The sequence below is a fragment of the Uranotaenia lowii genome, chromosome 3 (assembly GCF_029784155.1).
Source record: "Uranotaenia lowii strain MFRU-FL chromosome 3, ASM2978415v1, whole genome shotgun sequence".
NCBI lineage: Eukaryota > Metazoa > Arthropoda > Insecta > Diptera > Culicidae > Uranotaenia > Uranotaenia lowii.
The window spans coordinates 183,706,831-183,720,308 of NC_073693.1; the positions used below are offsets into that span (position 1 = coordinate 183,706,831).

Below are 13,478 nucleotides of genomic sequence, written 5' to 3' on the forward strand. Positions count from 1 at the left end.
AATACGGCTTGTAACAAAAAATATGTTTAATAACTTAAATTATCGAATTGTTGTACACAATGGTAGCATCTGAATTAAGGTAATGATAGGAAACTATGAGTTCCGGCGCACTGTGTGATCTCACGTACTATTGTATAGTCTTTTCACGTACTATTGTATAGCAGCGATTCTATACTAAATGGATTTGGCCTCATACTATTCCTATGTGAGTCAGTGTTTTCATCTAAAACATCATCAATGCTGTCGCGCCTTTCAAGTGAGCAGTCTTTTGATGTATCGTTGGATTCGGCGCCGCCAACGACATCTATCGGATCATCGTCATCGTCGCCCTCGCCATCACTCTCTGAACTAGAATTGTTTCGATGTTGGGATAAATATTCGGTCCTCAGGACCTCTAAATCCACCGCTATTCCCTTCGCACGCAGTTTCTTCGCTTGGCGTTCTAACGCTTTGGCTAGCTTTTTCCGACGTCGCGCTCTGGAATGAGAAATGCAATAAAATATGTTTTAGTACCGGGGTTATTCAAAAGATGTGCGATAAGTTTTACTATTGATTACAATTTGTAATCGTTTACATATCATTTAAGTTAGTGTTGCAATGAGGTAAATTTCGCCGTCGAATTTCAAAATCAGGAGATAGAAATAAAAGCAATATAGGTACGAATGACCTGAGCAAAATTTTAATTTAACAGTTCGGAGGGGTGTCTCAAATATTGTTTTGAGGGATGAATGACTTCAAGAAGTTAAAATTCATTAAAATAAAAAAAAAAACAAAGTATTGATTTTTCTTACCCTAAAAAATACTAAAGAAGGGTAATCAAAATTCGAAAAAAACAGTTTGATGCCAAAATGATTTTTTCCCGGGATTTCCTCAAAATAACTTAAAGGCTAACCACAAGATGTGTATGTAATGTTCAAAGATTGGGTTGTATATCTTAATTACAATAACCTCTAAACTACAAGGCGTCTTGAACTAAATTTACAAACTATTTTATGAAACTGAAGAACTCAATCTAACAAAGTGTTAAAAAATGAAAGTAAATGACAAACAAAAACATACGTTCACAACAAAAGTAACAAACATTACAAAAAATAACAAAATTATAAAAGTGTGTCATTTCGCCCAAATGTTTTTGTCCTCCCTATTATTTTAGTACATTTTTCTCGTTTTCGTAAGTTTTAACATTGTTTTTGCGATAGCTGTAATTTAACCCTTCGTTTCATGATTTTTTTTATTTTTCCTTAAACATAATTTTAAACAGTTGAAAATGATGAGTACATCAAGAAAACAAATTAAAATGAAATACTATTTTTCCATTTTTCCATACATTAATTGTTGCAAATTTGTTACTTTATAAAACGAAGGGTTAAGATAAAAAATCTGTTTCAACTTCAATCACGAATATGAAATATGCCTGAAAACCAAAAGAGAAAATAATTTATCTCATATCATTTCGAGAGGATTAAACAACTTTGAACAAATTTATGCTTGCTTAATGTTATTTTTCATTTCAAAAATGTTGCTAGTTATAACACAGCTAACAGATGTGACACTGTGCAGAAAAATCCACTGGCTTTTGGAGTGATTGCACTGCTATCTGTTTTCGACATTTCCTACCAATCAATTACAATTTTAAAATGAATCATGATGATCTCCGAATGACATAATCGTAGGTAAACGACAGCTGTACGAAACAAAAGTATAAAATCATGGGTTGGTTAATAAAATATGAATAAATGTTCAGAATATGTCATTCGGAATGTATTTGAGCTGCAAGCGTGTCACAACAATCAATATACACCATACGCACACTTAAGTTAGCATTTGATCACCCTAAGTGGCATCCGGAATTTAAGTGCTAACCTTATATTTTAACCCTAATCGCTGGGCTCAGATAACATTATCTAATTCAAATGTAAAACCGATACTCTTTATTAATCAAATAAAATCAAAATGATTCGATCCCTCTGGTAAACGGTGAAAGTGGAAAACCTCCTCATAAACCAACATATTCCACAAATATAGGACTTACTTTTCCCTCGCTCGGAGCTCATTTGGTGGGATGGGTTCTCCGGAGCAGGACTGGGGATGAGCGTTATGAGCGGGTCTTCCGGGGCCCTTTTTAGTGTGTTCTTTTTTCCTCCACTTTGCTCGCCGGTTCTGGAACCAAACCTAAAAGATAAGCAATTTAACTCGTTTAAATACATCTCTCAAGCTGTAAAATGCACATAATGTATAAATATTGTATAGCGGTGAGCTTGACATAAAACTTCGAGTTATTCAAAACAAACATTAAAGCAAATTAAAGTTGTATGAACCTCATGAAAAACTAATGACAATTCAAATTGTTGCTTTAAATGTGCTGTTTTTTGGTTGGGTTTATGTCCAAGAATATTTTTTTTGTTTTAAACATGAATAGGTACTTTAAAACAAAAACAAATTTCTTGCTTCAAAAGCAATTAAATTTGGGTTTGGTGACATTTTTTTTTAAATAATTTTTTAAGTTTGAATAGTTTATAAAAAATATAGAAGGCGGTTTTGCAACATCAAGAGTTTTGTTCATCAAAACTTAAAATAAAGAGAAAAAATGCCTAGTTTACAATAAAAATTCATAAACAAAAAAAAAGACATCTTTAAAGAAAAATTACACATTAAAATTTGTTTAAATCAGCTACTTTAAGAAGCCTACTTACTTATAATAAATTTCTTGACAACTTTTAAAACTCTCGATTAAATGTATGTATTTAGTATGTATGTATGTACCTATGTATGTATGAGAACCCACCAGGTCTCCTGACCCTTGTCGGTTCGGTAAGTCTCATTCGCACATTCAAATATTGTTCATGCCTAACTCATTAACAATAATTGCAGCTCTACCGAGTGGTCGGTTACCACTGGTTTGGAATAGGTTTGACCTTGACTCATCTTACTCCATCTCCCATCTCTGTTCTAAACAAATAAAGAATCCTGAAAAGATACCTATAACGCCTATAACCTACTATTCCTGATTCCAAATTTTCCGTTCTTCAGTCCAAAATGGAATTTTTTAACTGCCTATGAAATCACAGTGCTTTAAAAATATTTAATTGCAGCATGCCGAGGTTGCTATGACTGAAGTCAGAACCGAGACATTTACTTTCCCTCCCCAGCATAACATATTTTTTGTTTTAAAACAAATCACAATCAAAATGCCGAATCCAATATTCATGCACTGCACATCCCCAACACATTTTCACACCATAAACTGCAGATTTCAAAATCCATGTTCATGGACCATTTTTGGAATACACAACCTCTCCTTCCCAGGGCAGCTTGTGAGATTTCACTACAGTTGCTCAAAGTATTTAGATTGAATGAACATTATGAAGCCACGTCTCCCACAAGGCAGTTTCACTGCCGATTATCAGTGTTTCTGACATCCGACTTCTCGTTGAACACTTTTTCGAACAATTCATGAAATCATCACTAGCACAACAATAAATTTAATAAAACAAAAATCACGAACTCGAAAAAACACGTGCCACGTGGTTAAGACAATGCCTAGTCATCCTCTTTTAAAACTCAAGATAAAATTCTCAGAATTTTTTTCGATCGTCTGTGATATTAAAACTGTTTTTCAGAAGTAAAAAAAGAAAAATTTATAGCACTAATTTGATTTAACTACTACCCTTAAAATTTCGAATTTTTAAATTTTGTCTTTTGATTGATTTGAATGAAGATTTGAAGAGTTAAGTTTGTTTGGTTTTCTTTTTATTTTTTACCCCTAAATTTATGCAACATTAAAATGTTTTTTGCAAAAGCGTGAGGGAAGAGGTCTTGGACGAAAAAAAATAGCATTAATTGTTTTGTTTTTAGTTGCACCCTGAATTAAAAGTTTTGTTTTGAGTTCTAACTCCATTGAATAAACACGAGACATTTGAAAATTTTCCCAATCACCGTTGAGGTTTTACCACTTACCACTAAGTACAGTGACAAGTGTTTTGGAATTTTCAAATACGGAACTTCCTTAAAAATTATCCAAAACAATTTAAAAAAGTGATCAAAGTTTCCCAGTTTACTGTACATTTCTGAATGCTGCTTCTGAACCTGAATGTTTATGTGTATCGCGGATGACGATGACTGATCATAGTAGGTATTCAATTTATTCGTGAACAGCATGACAGGTACGATTCATCCGATCCCTCTTCGAAAGTATCATGACTTTATTAACACCTCAGTTGACGCATCTCAATCGAAAACATTTGTACCCGCGTATGATTGACTGATGATGAAATTCTGCCCTCAGAAATGCCTTTTTCGTGCCGCCGACAAAATATTAAAATTCCTTGGATATCAATAACTTACGCGCTAAATTTATACATAATCACTATTAAGCTTTTCAAAAACTCATAAATTTTCACATTAATATCACCATTAATCTGTAAAATTATGTAGATCTGAAGCTACACGTAAAGGTTGCCAACATAAAGTCAACATTATTAAAATTTAAATTGATTCTTCGGATCCTCTCCATTGTGTGCCACACGGACCGAAACCTGGGATCGAAAGCAACGAAATAAAAAAATGAGCTCTCCTCCATTCGGAGGCGATAAAAATTTTCCTGCTGAACAATCCTCGACATCATTTATTTATCGCCATATCACCTCAACTGCTGTGTGCTGTTTGTGCTCCCCAAGGTTCTTAAAGTTCTGCTCCTCAGAGATCGAGAGCCGTTTCGTTTTCTATTTTCTCTATTAGATACGCACATATTCAACTACCTGTGGTGAAATGAACCAAACCCATGGAACCCTGCTGTTTTCCACACTCGCTTAATCTAAAAGATCCTAATTTATACCCGCCGAGAGGTGAAAAAAGCAATTAAGACTACGCGGTTAGTTAGAAGTGAGAAAAAAAAAATGATCACAATTCTATTATCGATTCCAGAATTCCGTTAAATCCTATTCAGGTTCATTTACACCTTACTCTGCTTTATTTACCTCCTCATAATCGGAATTTTCAATTTATTCTTTTGATTAAGACGTTCAAAATTCGTCATCTTCATCACCGCTCGTTTTGCTTTCACGCCGGGAAGATGGTAATTCCGTAACAAGTCAATTAATGATTCTTGCCGAACCAAATCGATCTTGTTATTTTATTTTGTGTTTTCCTTGGGATAACAACAAAATTCTCAACGGCGGAACGAATTGAAGATGGCTTTTTGCATTTTTAGAATCCAGCCAGTGCTGCATATATAGATCAGGGTTTGACTTTTCCAAACCCTGTTGTACATACAAAGGTTTTAGAAAGTTCAAATCTATAAAAAAAACTATAGGTATTCACCATTCTCAACTCTGTGGTCAAACTCTTAAATGTTGGAGAGACTCAGTTTTTTGTAGCTATATCGCAGAAACAACCAAATTTTTCAAATAAGGTAGGTAATAGATCACGAAAAATTACATTTATGGTATCTCTCACTGCGCAATTGTTGAGATAAGTCATAATGAGTGAGTGGTAAATAACATTTAAAATGATTCTCCTATTTTATGCATGTTTTAGGACCCCTTTTATGCGACGGATTGCAACATCGGTTTACTTTACATGATTTAAAGACCTCATACATTAGAAACCAAATGCGCAACCCGTTGCGTAAAATCGATCCGGGTCGATTTTATTTTATTGCTTTGCTCTCTTTATACTCTCATTCTCCTCAATTTTGCGGTTTCTGCTCTACCTTCCTGTTTAGGTCGAGATTTGAACCCAGGCCATTTTAGCTATTTTCCCATCGTCTTGCACTAAGCCACGCCAACGAATCGACTTTTTCTTTCAAAACCGATTGAAGCACCTTTTTTGTCTTTTTTTGTTACGTTAGTTTTTTGTCATTTTTAAATTTTTGCTATTTTTTCATTCCTATATTTTTTTCATTTTGTTATTTCAGTAACCTTTGTCATATTTTTCACTTTCGTCATTTTAATTCGTTACTTTTTCTGTAATTGTTGTTGTTCTCGTTATATGTGTCAATTCCGCAATTTTCATTTTAAAGTTTTAGTATTTTTGAAATTTAAATCTGAAGTCACTAAATCAAGATTAAGGAAAGAAAATGGAAACTAAGTTGAAAGGCCCAATTCAGAACGAAATTTTAAAATTACTACAAACATTTCAAAAACTTCAGACATTCAAAGCAATTATCTGATTATGTATGTATGTAGTTAAACCCACCAGTGGCTGATAGGTCTTTCGACCCGAGTCGGTACGGGAAGTCTCGATCGCACGTTCAAATATTGCCTATTGCCTATGCTTAACTCACCAACAATATAAGCAGTGCAACCAAAGGGTCTGTTACCACTGGGTTGGGATAGGTTTGACCCACCAAACTCTGTTCTCATGATTCCATATTTGCCGAAATACTCCGGCTGGCTTGAACCTACAATCCATTGTACATCACTCTTTCATTTGCTTGGTGACCTATCCAACTTACCACGAATCCCCTTGAATGGAGTTAAGCTATTTTAAATATATGAATATAATACATTTTAAACGTCTTACGCTTACCTTTTTACCATAAAATATAAATACATTTTAAACATCTGTTTAAATTTTTACCATTTGAAAAGGATACTTATCTTCAAACTATAAAAGGCATCGGGAATATTTAAAAGGTTTGACTGGTCGCAGCATGCCGAAATTGCTATAGCGATCGTCCAAACTTAAAATTTTTCCCTACACCAGCATTATGTTCACCCGTTTATTTTTAAAATAACATTCAAAATATTATAGCAATTTAAATGTTCATGCTTCCAACTTGATGTTATATCTCTTTATTAAGTAGCATCCAAGGATTTGGACTAACAAACACTTTTCACTAAATGTGCAAAAATGCAACTAGAACCTCTCGTTTCATTCATCCTTTATTGGAAAGCAGGATACGAATTTCAACCAGGTGGACATTGAGTAACTTATCCATAAGCCATGCCCAGGGATCTGATTTCCGTGACCCGAAACACTCTCAGCCCTTTAAGTTCACAAAATTCTAATGGTATTCACTTATTTATTATTTATTTACAAAAGGTTTTATTAGGCATTTTACTTATAAAGTTTTTATGTGCCGGGAGTATTTTTCCTAACTTTGGGTTAGTAAGAGGGGGGCCGTAATCGTCGCGGCTACTCAACTGTTAATTCAACTATGTATAGGAAAGGAAAGGGGATTAACTGGGGTCACTTCCAAGAACAGTTTCCGTTAGGGTCCGGTGGTGGCTTCCTGTAGCTGTGGTTTCGATAGCTACCTCAGGGTTTTCGACTTCCTGGCCAGCCTTCTTTGTGGTGTTGTAGGACCCGTCGGATGAAAGTTTGTTCTAATAAATAGACGAAAAGAGCATTAGATAGAGTACAGACAGAGGGGAAGAGGACTAAACGACCAGTTCAGACATTTTAAGATATTTGTATATAGGGTACAAATATTCAAGATCTAAGTTTGCCAAGATGTCTCGAATTGGAACACCAGGTAGTTTACTTCGGGCCCTAAGGGTATCCAGTAGCCAAGCCCTCGATCGATCAAACCGTTCACACGTCCACACAACATGATCAATGTCGTGGTAGCCATCCCCACAAACACAAACATTGCTTGTAACTAGATGTATACGAAACAAATGCGCGTCAAGCCGGCAGTGATTTGACATGAGCCGAGAAACCACGCGAATGAAATCGCGACTCATGTTAAAATGCTTAAACCATGCCTTCGTCGGAACCTTAGGGATAATCGTATGGAGCCAACGTCCCTTTGTGCCATTGTCCCAGCTAGACTGCCAAGCGTTAATCGCTAAAGTGCGAGGTATTGAAAAATATTCATTGTAAGTTATTATCCTCTCAAAGATTTCACCTTGTAACGCGCCCACCTTAGCCAATGAGTCCGCATTCTCATTGCCTTGAATAAGACAATGAGACGGGATCCAAGCTAAGGTAATCCTGTACGAATTTTCGATCAAAGCGCCCAATATCCCTGAAATTTCCAGCAAAAAATGGGAAGAGCGCTTCATCAGTTTCATCGATCGAATCGCCTCAACGGAGCTGAGACTATCCGAATAGATGAAATAGTGGTCTACGGGCAGAGTGCGAATGTGTTCCAAGGTACAATAAATTGCGGCTAGTTCGGCAACGTAAACGGAGCATGGCTCTTGAAGCTTGAAAGAAGTTTCAAAGCGCTCATTATACACTGCGAAACCAGTCGCGCCGTCGATTCTAGAACCATCAGTAAAGAACATTTTTGTAGGGTCAATTTCACGTACTTTTGATGCAAAGATTGAAGGAATGACGTTGGGTCGGACGTGATCTGGAATTCCACGGATGTCAACGGTCATGGACAGATCGAATTTTATTAAGGAACTACTGATCGGGTAAAAGTGACTCGTGTCCGAATTTAACAAAGAAGGGTTTATTTCTAACTGACGAAAAGTTTTATAATTGTTTACATATTTTACTTGCGAATTAATATTCATAAGCCTTTCCAAATTTTCTATCACCAAAGGATTCATAGTAACACTTCGAATTAGGAAACGTAGCGATAAATCGAGGAACCGATTTTTCAACGGCATTACTCCCGCCAGTACTTCGAGACACATCGTATGTGTCGACTGCATACAACCCATGGCAATACGCAAACAACGATACTGTATTCGTTCTAGTTTAATCAAGTGGGTTTTCGCGGCGGACTCAAAGCAAAAGCTTCCATATTCTATGACCGACAGTATCGTTGTTTGGTATAACCTGATGAGGTCCTGTGGATGAGCACCCCACCAGGTTCCAGTAATCGTTCGAAGAAAATTGATTCTCTTTTGGCATTTTTGTGTCAAGTACCTAATATGTTTTCCCCAGAGGCATTTAGAGTCGAACCAGACACCCAAATATTTAAAACTAAGAGATTGAGTTAGAGTTCTACCCATCATAAGGAGCTCTATTTGAGGAGGGGAATGCTTCCTTGAAAAAACTACTAACTCGGTTTTACTAGGCGAAAACTCGATGCCTAGATTCCTGGCCCAATGTGATAAATTATTTAGAGTTTCTTGTAACGGAGGTTTAATTTGAGTGCCTTTTTTACCTGTGATATGAACAACACAGTCATCCGCAAGCTGTCTTAGCGTGCAATTTTGTGCCATACAAGCATCGATCTCTCGGACATAAAAGTTGTATAGCAGGGGGCTTAAACATGAGCCTTGGGGTAGACCCATGTAACTAATTCGTTCAACTTTGGTTTCTCCATGACTAAAATGCATGATTTTTTCAGACAACAGGTTATAAAGAAAATTATTCAAAATTGGTGAAAGTCCGCAAGAGTTAAGTTGACTAGATAGCACTTCTATGGACACCGAATCGAATGCCCCTTTGATGTCCAGAAATACTGCCCCCATCTGCTCTTTTTGGGCAAACGCCAATTGAATGTCTGATGAAAGTAATGCTAGACAGTCGTTCGTACCCTTGCCTCTACGAAATCCATATTGTGTACTTGACAAGAGATTGTTTGATTCAACCCATTTATCCAGCCGAAAGAGAATCATTTTTTCGAGCAGTTTCCGGAGACACGAGAGCATTGCGATCGGCCTATACGAATTGTAATCAGAAACTGGTTTTCCCGGTTTTTGGATGGCGATAACTTTCACCTGTCTCCATTCATGCGGCACAATGTTCATCTCTAAACACTTATTGAATAAATTCAACAAGCGCTTTTTAGCGGTATCTGGCAGATTCTTCAACAAGTTGAATTTGATTCTGTCCAGTCCGGGAGCTGAATTGTTACATGACCAGAGCGCAAGTGAAAGTTCGACCATCGAGAATTGATCCTCCGTTTCGGAACTATTCTCTGTATCCCGATAGTTTTTCTGAGCTGGTACTGCGTCCGGACAGACCTTTTTCGCGAACTGTGTCAGCCAACGACTCGAGCTTTCTTCACTTTCGTTCGAAGGTGTGTAATTTCGCATGTTTCGAGCTGTTTTCCAAAGCGTGTGCAGAGACGTTTCTCGAGATAACCCATCCACGAATCGCCTCCAGTACCCACGTTTCTTACCCCTGATCAAGTTCTTAAACTTGCGTTCCAAGGACAAGTAACGTTGGAACTTCTCTGGCAATCCAGTTCTGCGAAACTCAACAAACGCCTTGCACTTTTCTCCTCGCGCACGTGAGCAGTCTCCATCCCACCATGGAGTGGGAGGTCGTTTTTGTATCGTCGAATTGTCATTCCGTCTGACCTGTGCCCCGATTGCACAGTCCACAATTGTTCCGGACATAAAACTGTACTCTGCCTCCGGAGGCAGTTCTTCCGTTGAGTCGATGGCTTCAATAACACCTGATGCATACTTTTTCCAATCTATATTCTTTGTGAGGTCATAAGGAATATTGATCTCTTCAGGTGGACTACGACCACTGGTGATAGAAATATTGATAGGCAGATGATCGCTTCCCTGAGGGTCTTGGATTACCTTCCACGTACAATCCAAGCTCAGAGAGGAAGAAGCTAAAGAAAGGTCTAAAATACTATGCTGTGATTGGGATCCATTAATTCGAGTCACTTCCCCATTGTTTAAGACAGTCATGTTGAAGTCGTCGCACAGCTCATATATCATGTTAGCACGATCATCATCACGTGAGCTACCCCAGCCCACGCCATGGGAGTTGAAGTCTCCCAGAACTAGTCGGGGTTCTGGAAGAAGTGAAATAATATTCGCCAATTGGTTCCCGCTCACGCTTGAATTTGGCGGAATATATACCGAGGCTAGGCAAAGGTCTTGGCCTTTAATTCTAGCTTGGCAACTGACGACTTCAATACCCGGAGATGGTTGTAATGGAATACGATAGAAAGAGTGGCATTTCTTGATCCCCAAAAGAACGCCACCCCCTCTTTGCCCATCTCGATCCAGGCGAATAATATTGTGGCTATGGAAGTTGAAATCAGTGTTTGGAGAGAGCCAAGTTTCGCATAAGGCGAACACATCACAATTCAAATTGTGTACCAATACTTTAAAGGAGTCTAATTTTGGTAAAATACTTCTGCAGTTCCATTGCAATACAGAAACAATTTCTCTTACCTCAGTGGACGAGTTATTCATCAAAAGAAATTGCTTCTGCGATGAGGGTCATAGTGCAAGCTTTCTTTTTCAAGACTTCTCTTAAAAGAGGTACAAACATATTAATCATAGTCCTCCAACCTGCTGGTACACTGAAAAAGTCCAAGATGAACGCAACAATTTCCGAAAATTTCATCTTACCATCAGATGAAAAGCTGGGCAAACTGTTCGACGATGGATCAGATGCAGTTTCTCTGGGAATTGTTGCATTCCTGTTTGCTACTGATGGTCCTGAATTCTGAAGGAAAGTCTGGGGTTTTGACTTACCAGAAAGTGGAGGGAAGTCCTTCGGGGACGGATTAAAACCCGGAGGTCTCTGAATAGGAGGGGTAGAATTACTATTTCCACTTTGAGGATTTTTGGTTTTATTAACTTTGCTGGCAGCTAATCTGGATTGTGTGTTAGTTGTGCGTTTCCTTTTTGGAGCCTGTGAAACATTTTTTTTAACAAATGGCCCAGCTGAAGTTCCTTCGCATGGATCCTCCCCTTCGGATTCATAGTCACTTAGAAGGCCAAACTGGTTCTCTGAGACGATTGGCAAAGACTTCATCAGCATGTCTCTATATGATTTTTTAGAGCGAGTTTTCAAAGAAGTCTTGATTTTTTCCCGGCGCGATATGTACTTCGGACACGCCGAGAGAGCATGAGATTCCTCGCCTGTGCAATACAAACACTTGCTTACTGCTTGTACTTCACACGAAGCTTCCGCATGCTTCTCCCCGCACTTAGAGCAGCGTGCCTGATTGCAACAGTAGGCGGCCGTATGATCCAACTGCTTGCAATTCTGGCAGTACATGACCGAAGGCACATAAAGTCTCACAGGTAGACGAACCTTCCCGATCGCAACGAAATCAGGAAGTGCAGTGCCGGAAAAGGTAACACGATAGGAGTTCGACAGGGAAAATGTTCGTTCTTCCCCCTCGCCTGATGCTGATTTCAACTGACGCGCGTCCAGCACCTTGACCGTGGGAAGACCAGGGTCTTTGAATCGACCAACCCCGGAATTCACAAGATCATCGACGGTCAAACCCTCTTCGGTTACCACTCCGTCGATTTCCACGTCACGAGCGGGAACGTATACGCGGTATTCGATCGTAAACTTCGGGTCACAAGCAATGGCATTCGCTTCCTTCAGGCTACCAACAACAATGCGCATCTTGTGCGGTCTCATCGGCTGGTAGCTGATTACGGAAGGGTAAGATCTGTCGAGGTCTCGGGCGATGGAAATCACATTAGGTGATTTCCCGTTCATTTTGGACCGGATGTAAACTACCCAAGGTCCCGTCGATTCAGGTTGGTAAACCCGACGACGAGGGGGCGGTTTAGGCAGCTGGTTAACTTCTTGAGGGTCTGGTGATGGTGGGGAGTTGCCAAACACAAAGGGAACCTGAGGGTTAGGGGTCTGTGGGAGGGGGGAAGGAGTATCTTCCGTGTCCGAGAGGTACATCGGTTGAATGTGGATATTTTGGGAAGACTGTTGTTCCAGAAGATATTCTTCGGAGAGGTCGTCCTCTCTAAAAGGAGGATGCATGCCTTCCTCGTCGCCGTCATCCGTTAGTCGGTTGCTTTCCGACATAACGGGCAAGAGTGGAGAGTCAAACCTTTATAAAAAAAAACTCAAACAAAATTTTGTTTGAGAAAAAAGATAAAAAATTAATATAAAATATAGTAAGAATAAAAGAAAAGGAAGATATAAATAAAATATATAAATAAAACCAAAAGGAAAAAAAAAAAACTTTTTTGGAAAAAAAGTATAAAACCAAAAAAATATTTCGAACCACCCTAGTTGGTCGAACCACTCTAACACAACTGGTTTCGAACGAACAACGTGGTTTCCTATCCGTCTATTATGACGAATGACCTTGCTGGCTGGCAATCGTGTACAACAGCGGGGCCTTTTGTTTTCGGCTGATGATAGTCTTCTGATGCGATGCCGCGCACAAAACTTAATCACTTTTGTGGTATCACTTTTTCCGATAACGAGTATATCGGGTATATCGAATAGCAGAGTGCCCTAACGGAACACACATCCGGATGATCAGGGCGAAATTCTTCACACACTATATGCTATTTACGGAACACTAGCAGGAGCAACGAAACACTACCGCTTGTGGCGAGTGATGTGGAACGAATGATGGTATTCACTTAAATCACTTTATTTTGAAATATAAGATTTTAATTTTTCAGAGCAAAGTTCGGAGCAAAAAAAACGCGTGCTCTTCGTTTGACAGTCGCCTACTCTTTTTCCATTCAAAGCAATTATCTGATTATATAAATTAAAGATACAGCAGAGACCATATGAAAAATTCTCAACTTAAAACTCAGTGTTTAAACAAGGAATATTTAAATAAGGTAGTGTCGAGAGCCATATTGGACTTTTTTTTGTGACGT

General features: G+C 38.4%; 1 protein-coding gene across 1 annotated transcript in view; it reads right to left on the minus strand.

Annotated features, from left to right (window-relative positions):
* Positions 1-13,478, minus strand: part of LOC129755148 (homeobox protein unc-4-like) — a 101,354-nt gene continuing 87,876 nt past the window's right edge. Inside the window, exons 3-4 of the mRNA XM_055751499.1 lie at positions 2,033-2,172; positions 1-477 (exon numbers count right to left, since the gene is read on the minus strand). Of these exons, the coding sequence (XP_055607474.1) occupies positions 144-477; positions 2,033-2,172 (474 nt within the window). The 3' untranslated portion in view covers positions 1-143. The remainder of the gene's footprint in view (positions 478-2,032; positions 2,173-13,478) is intronic.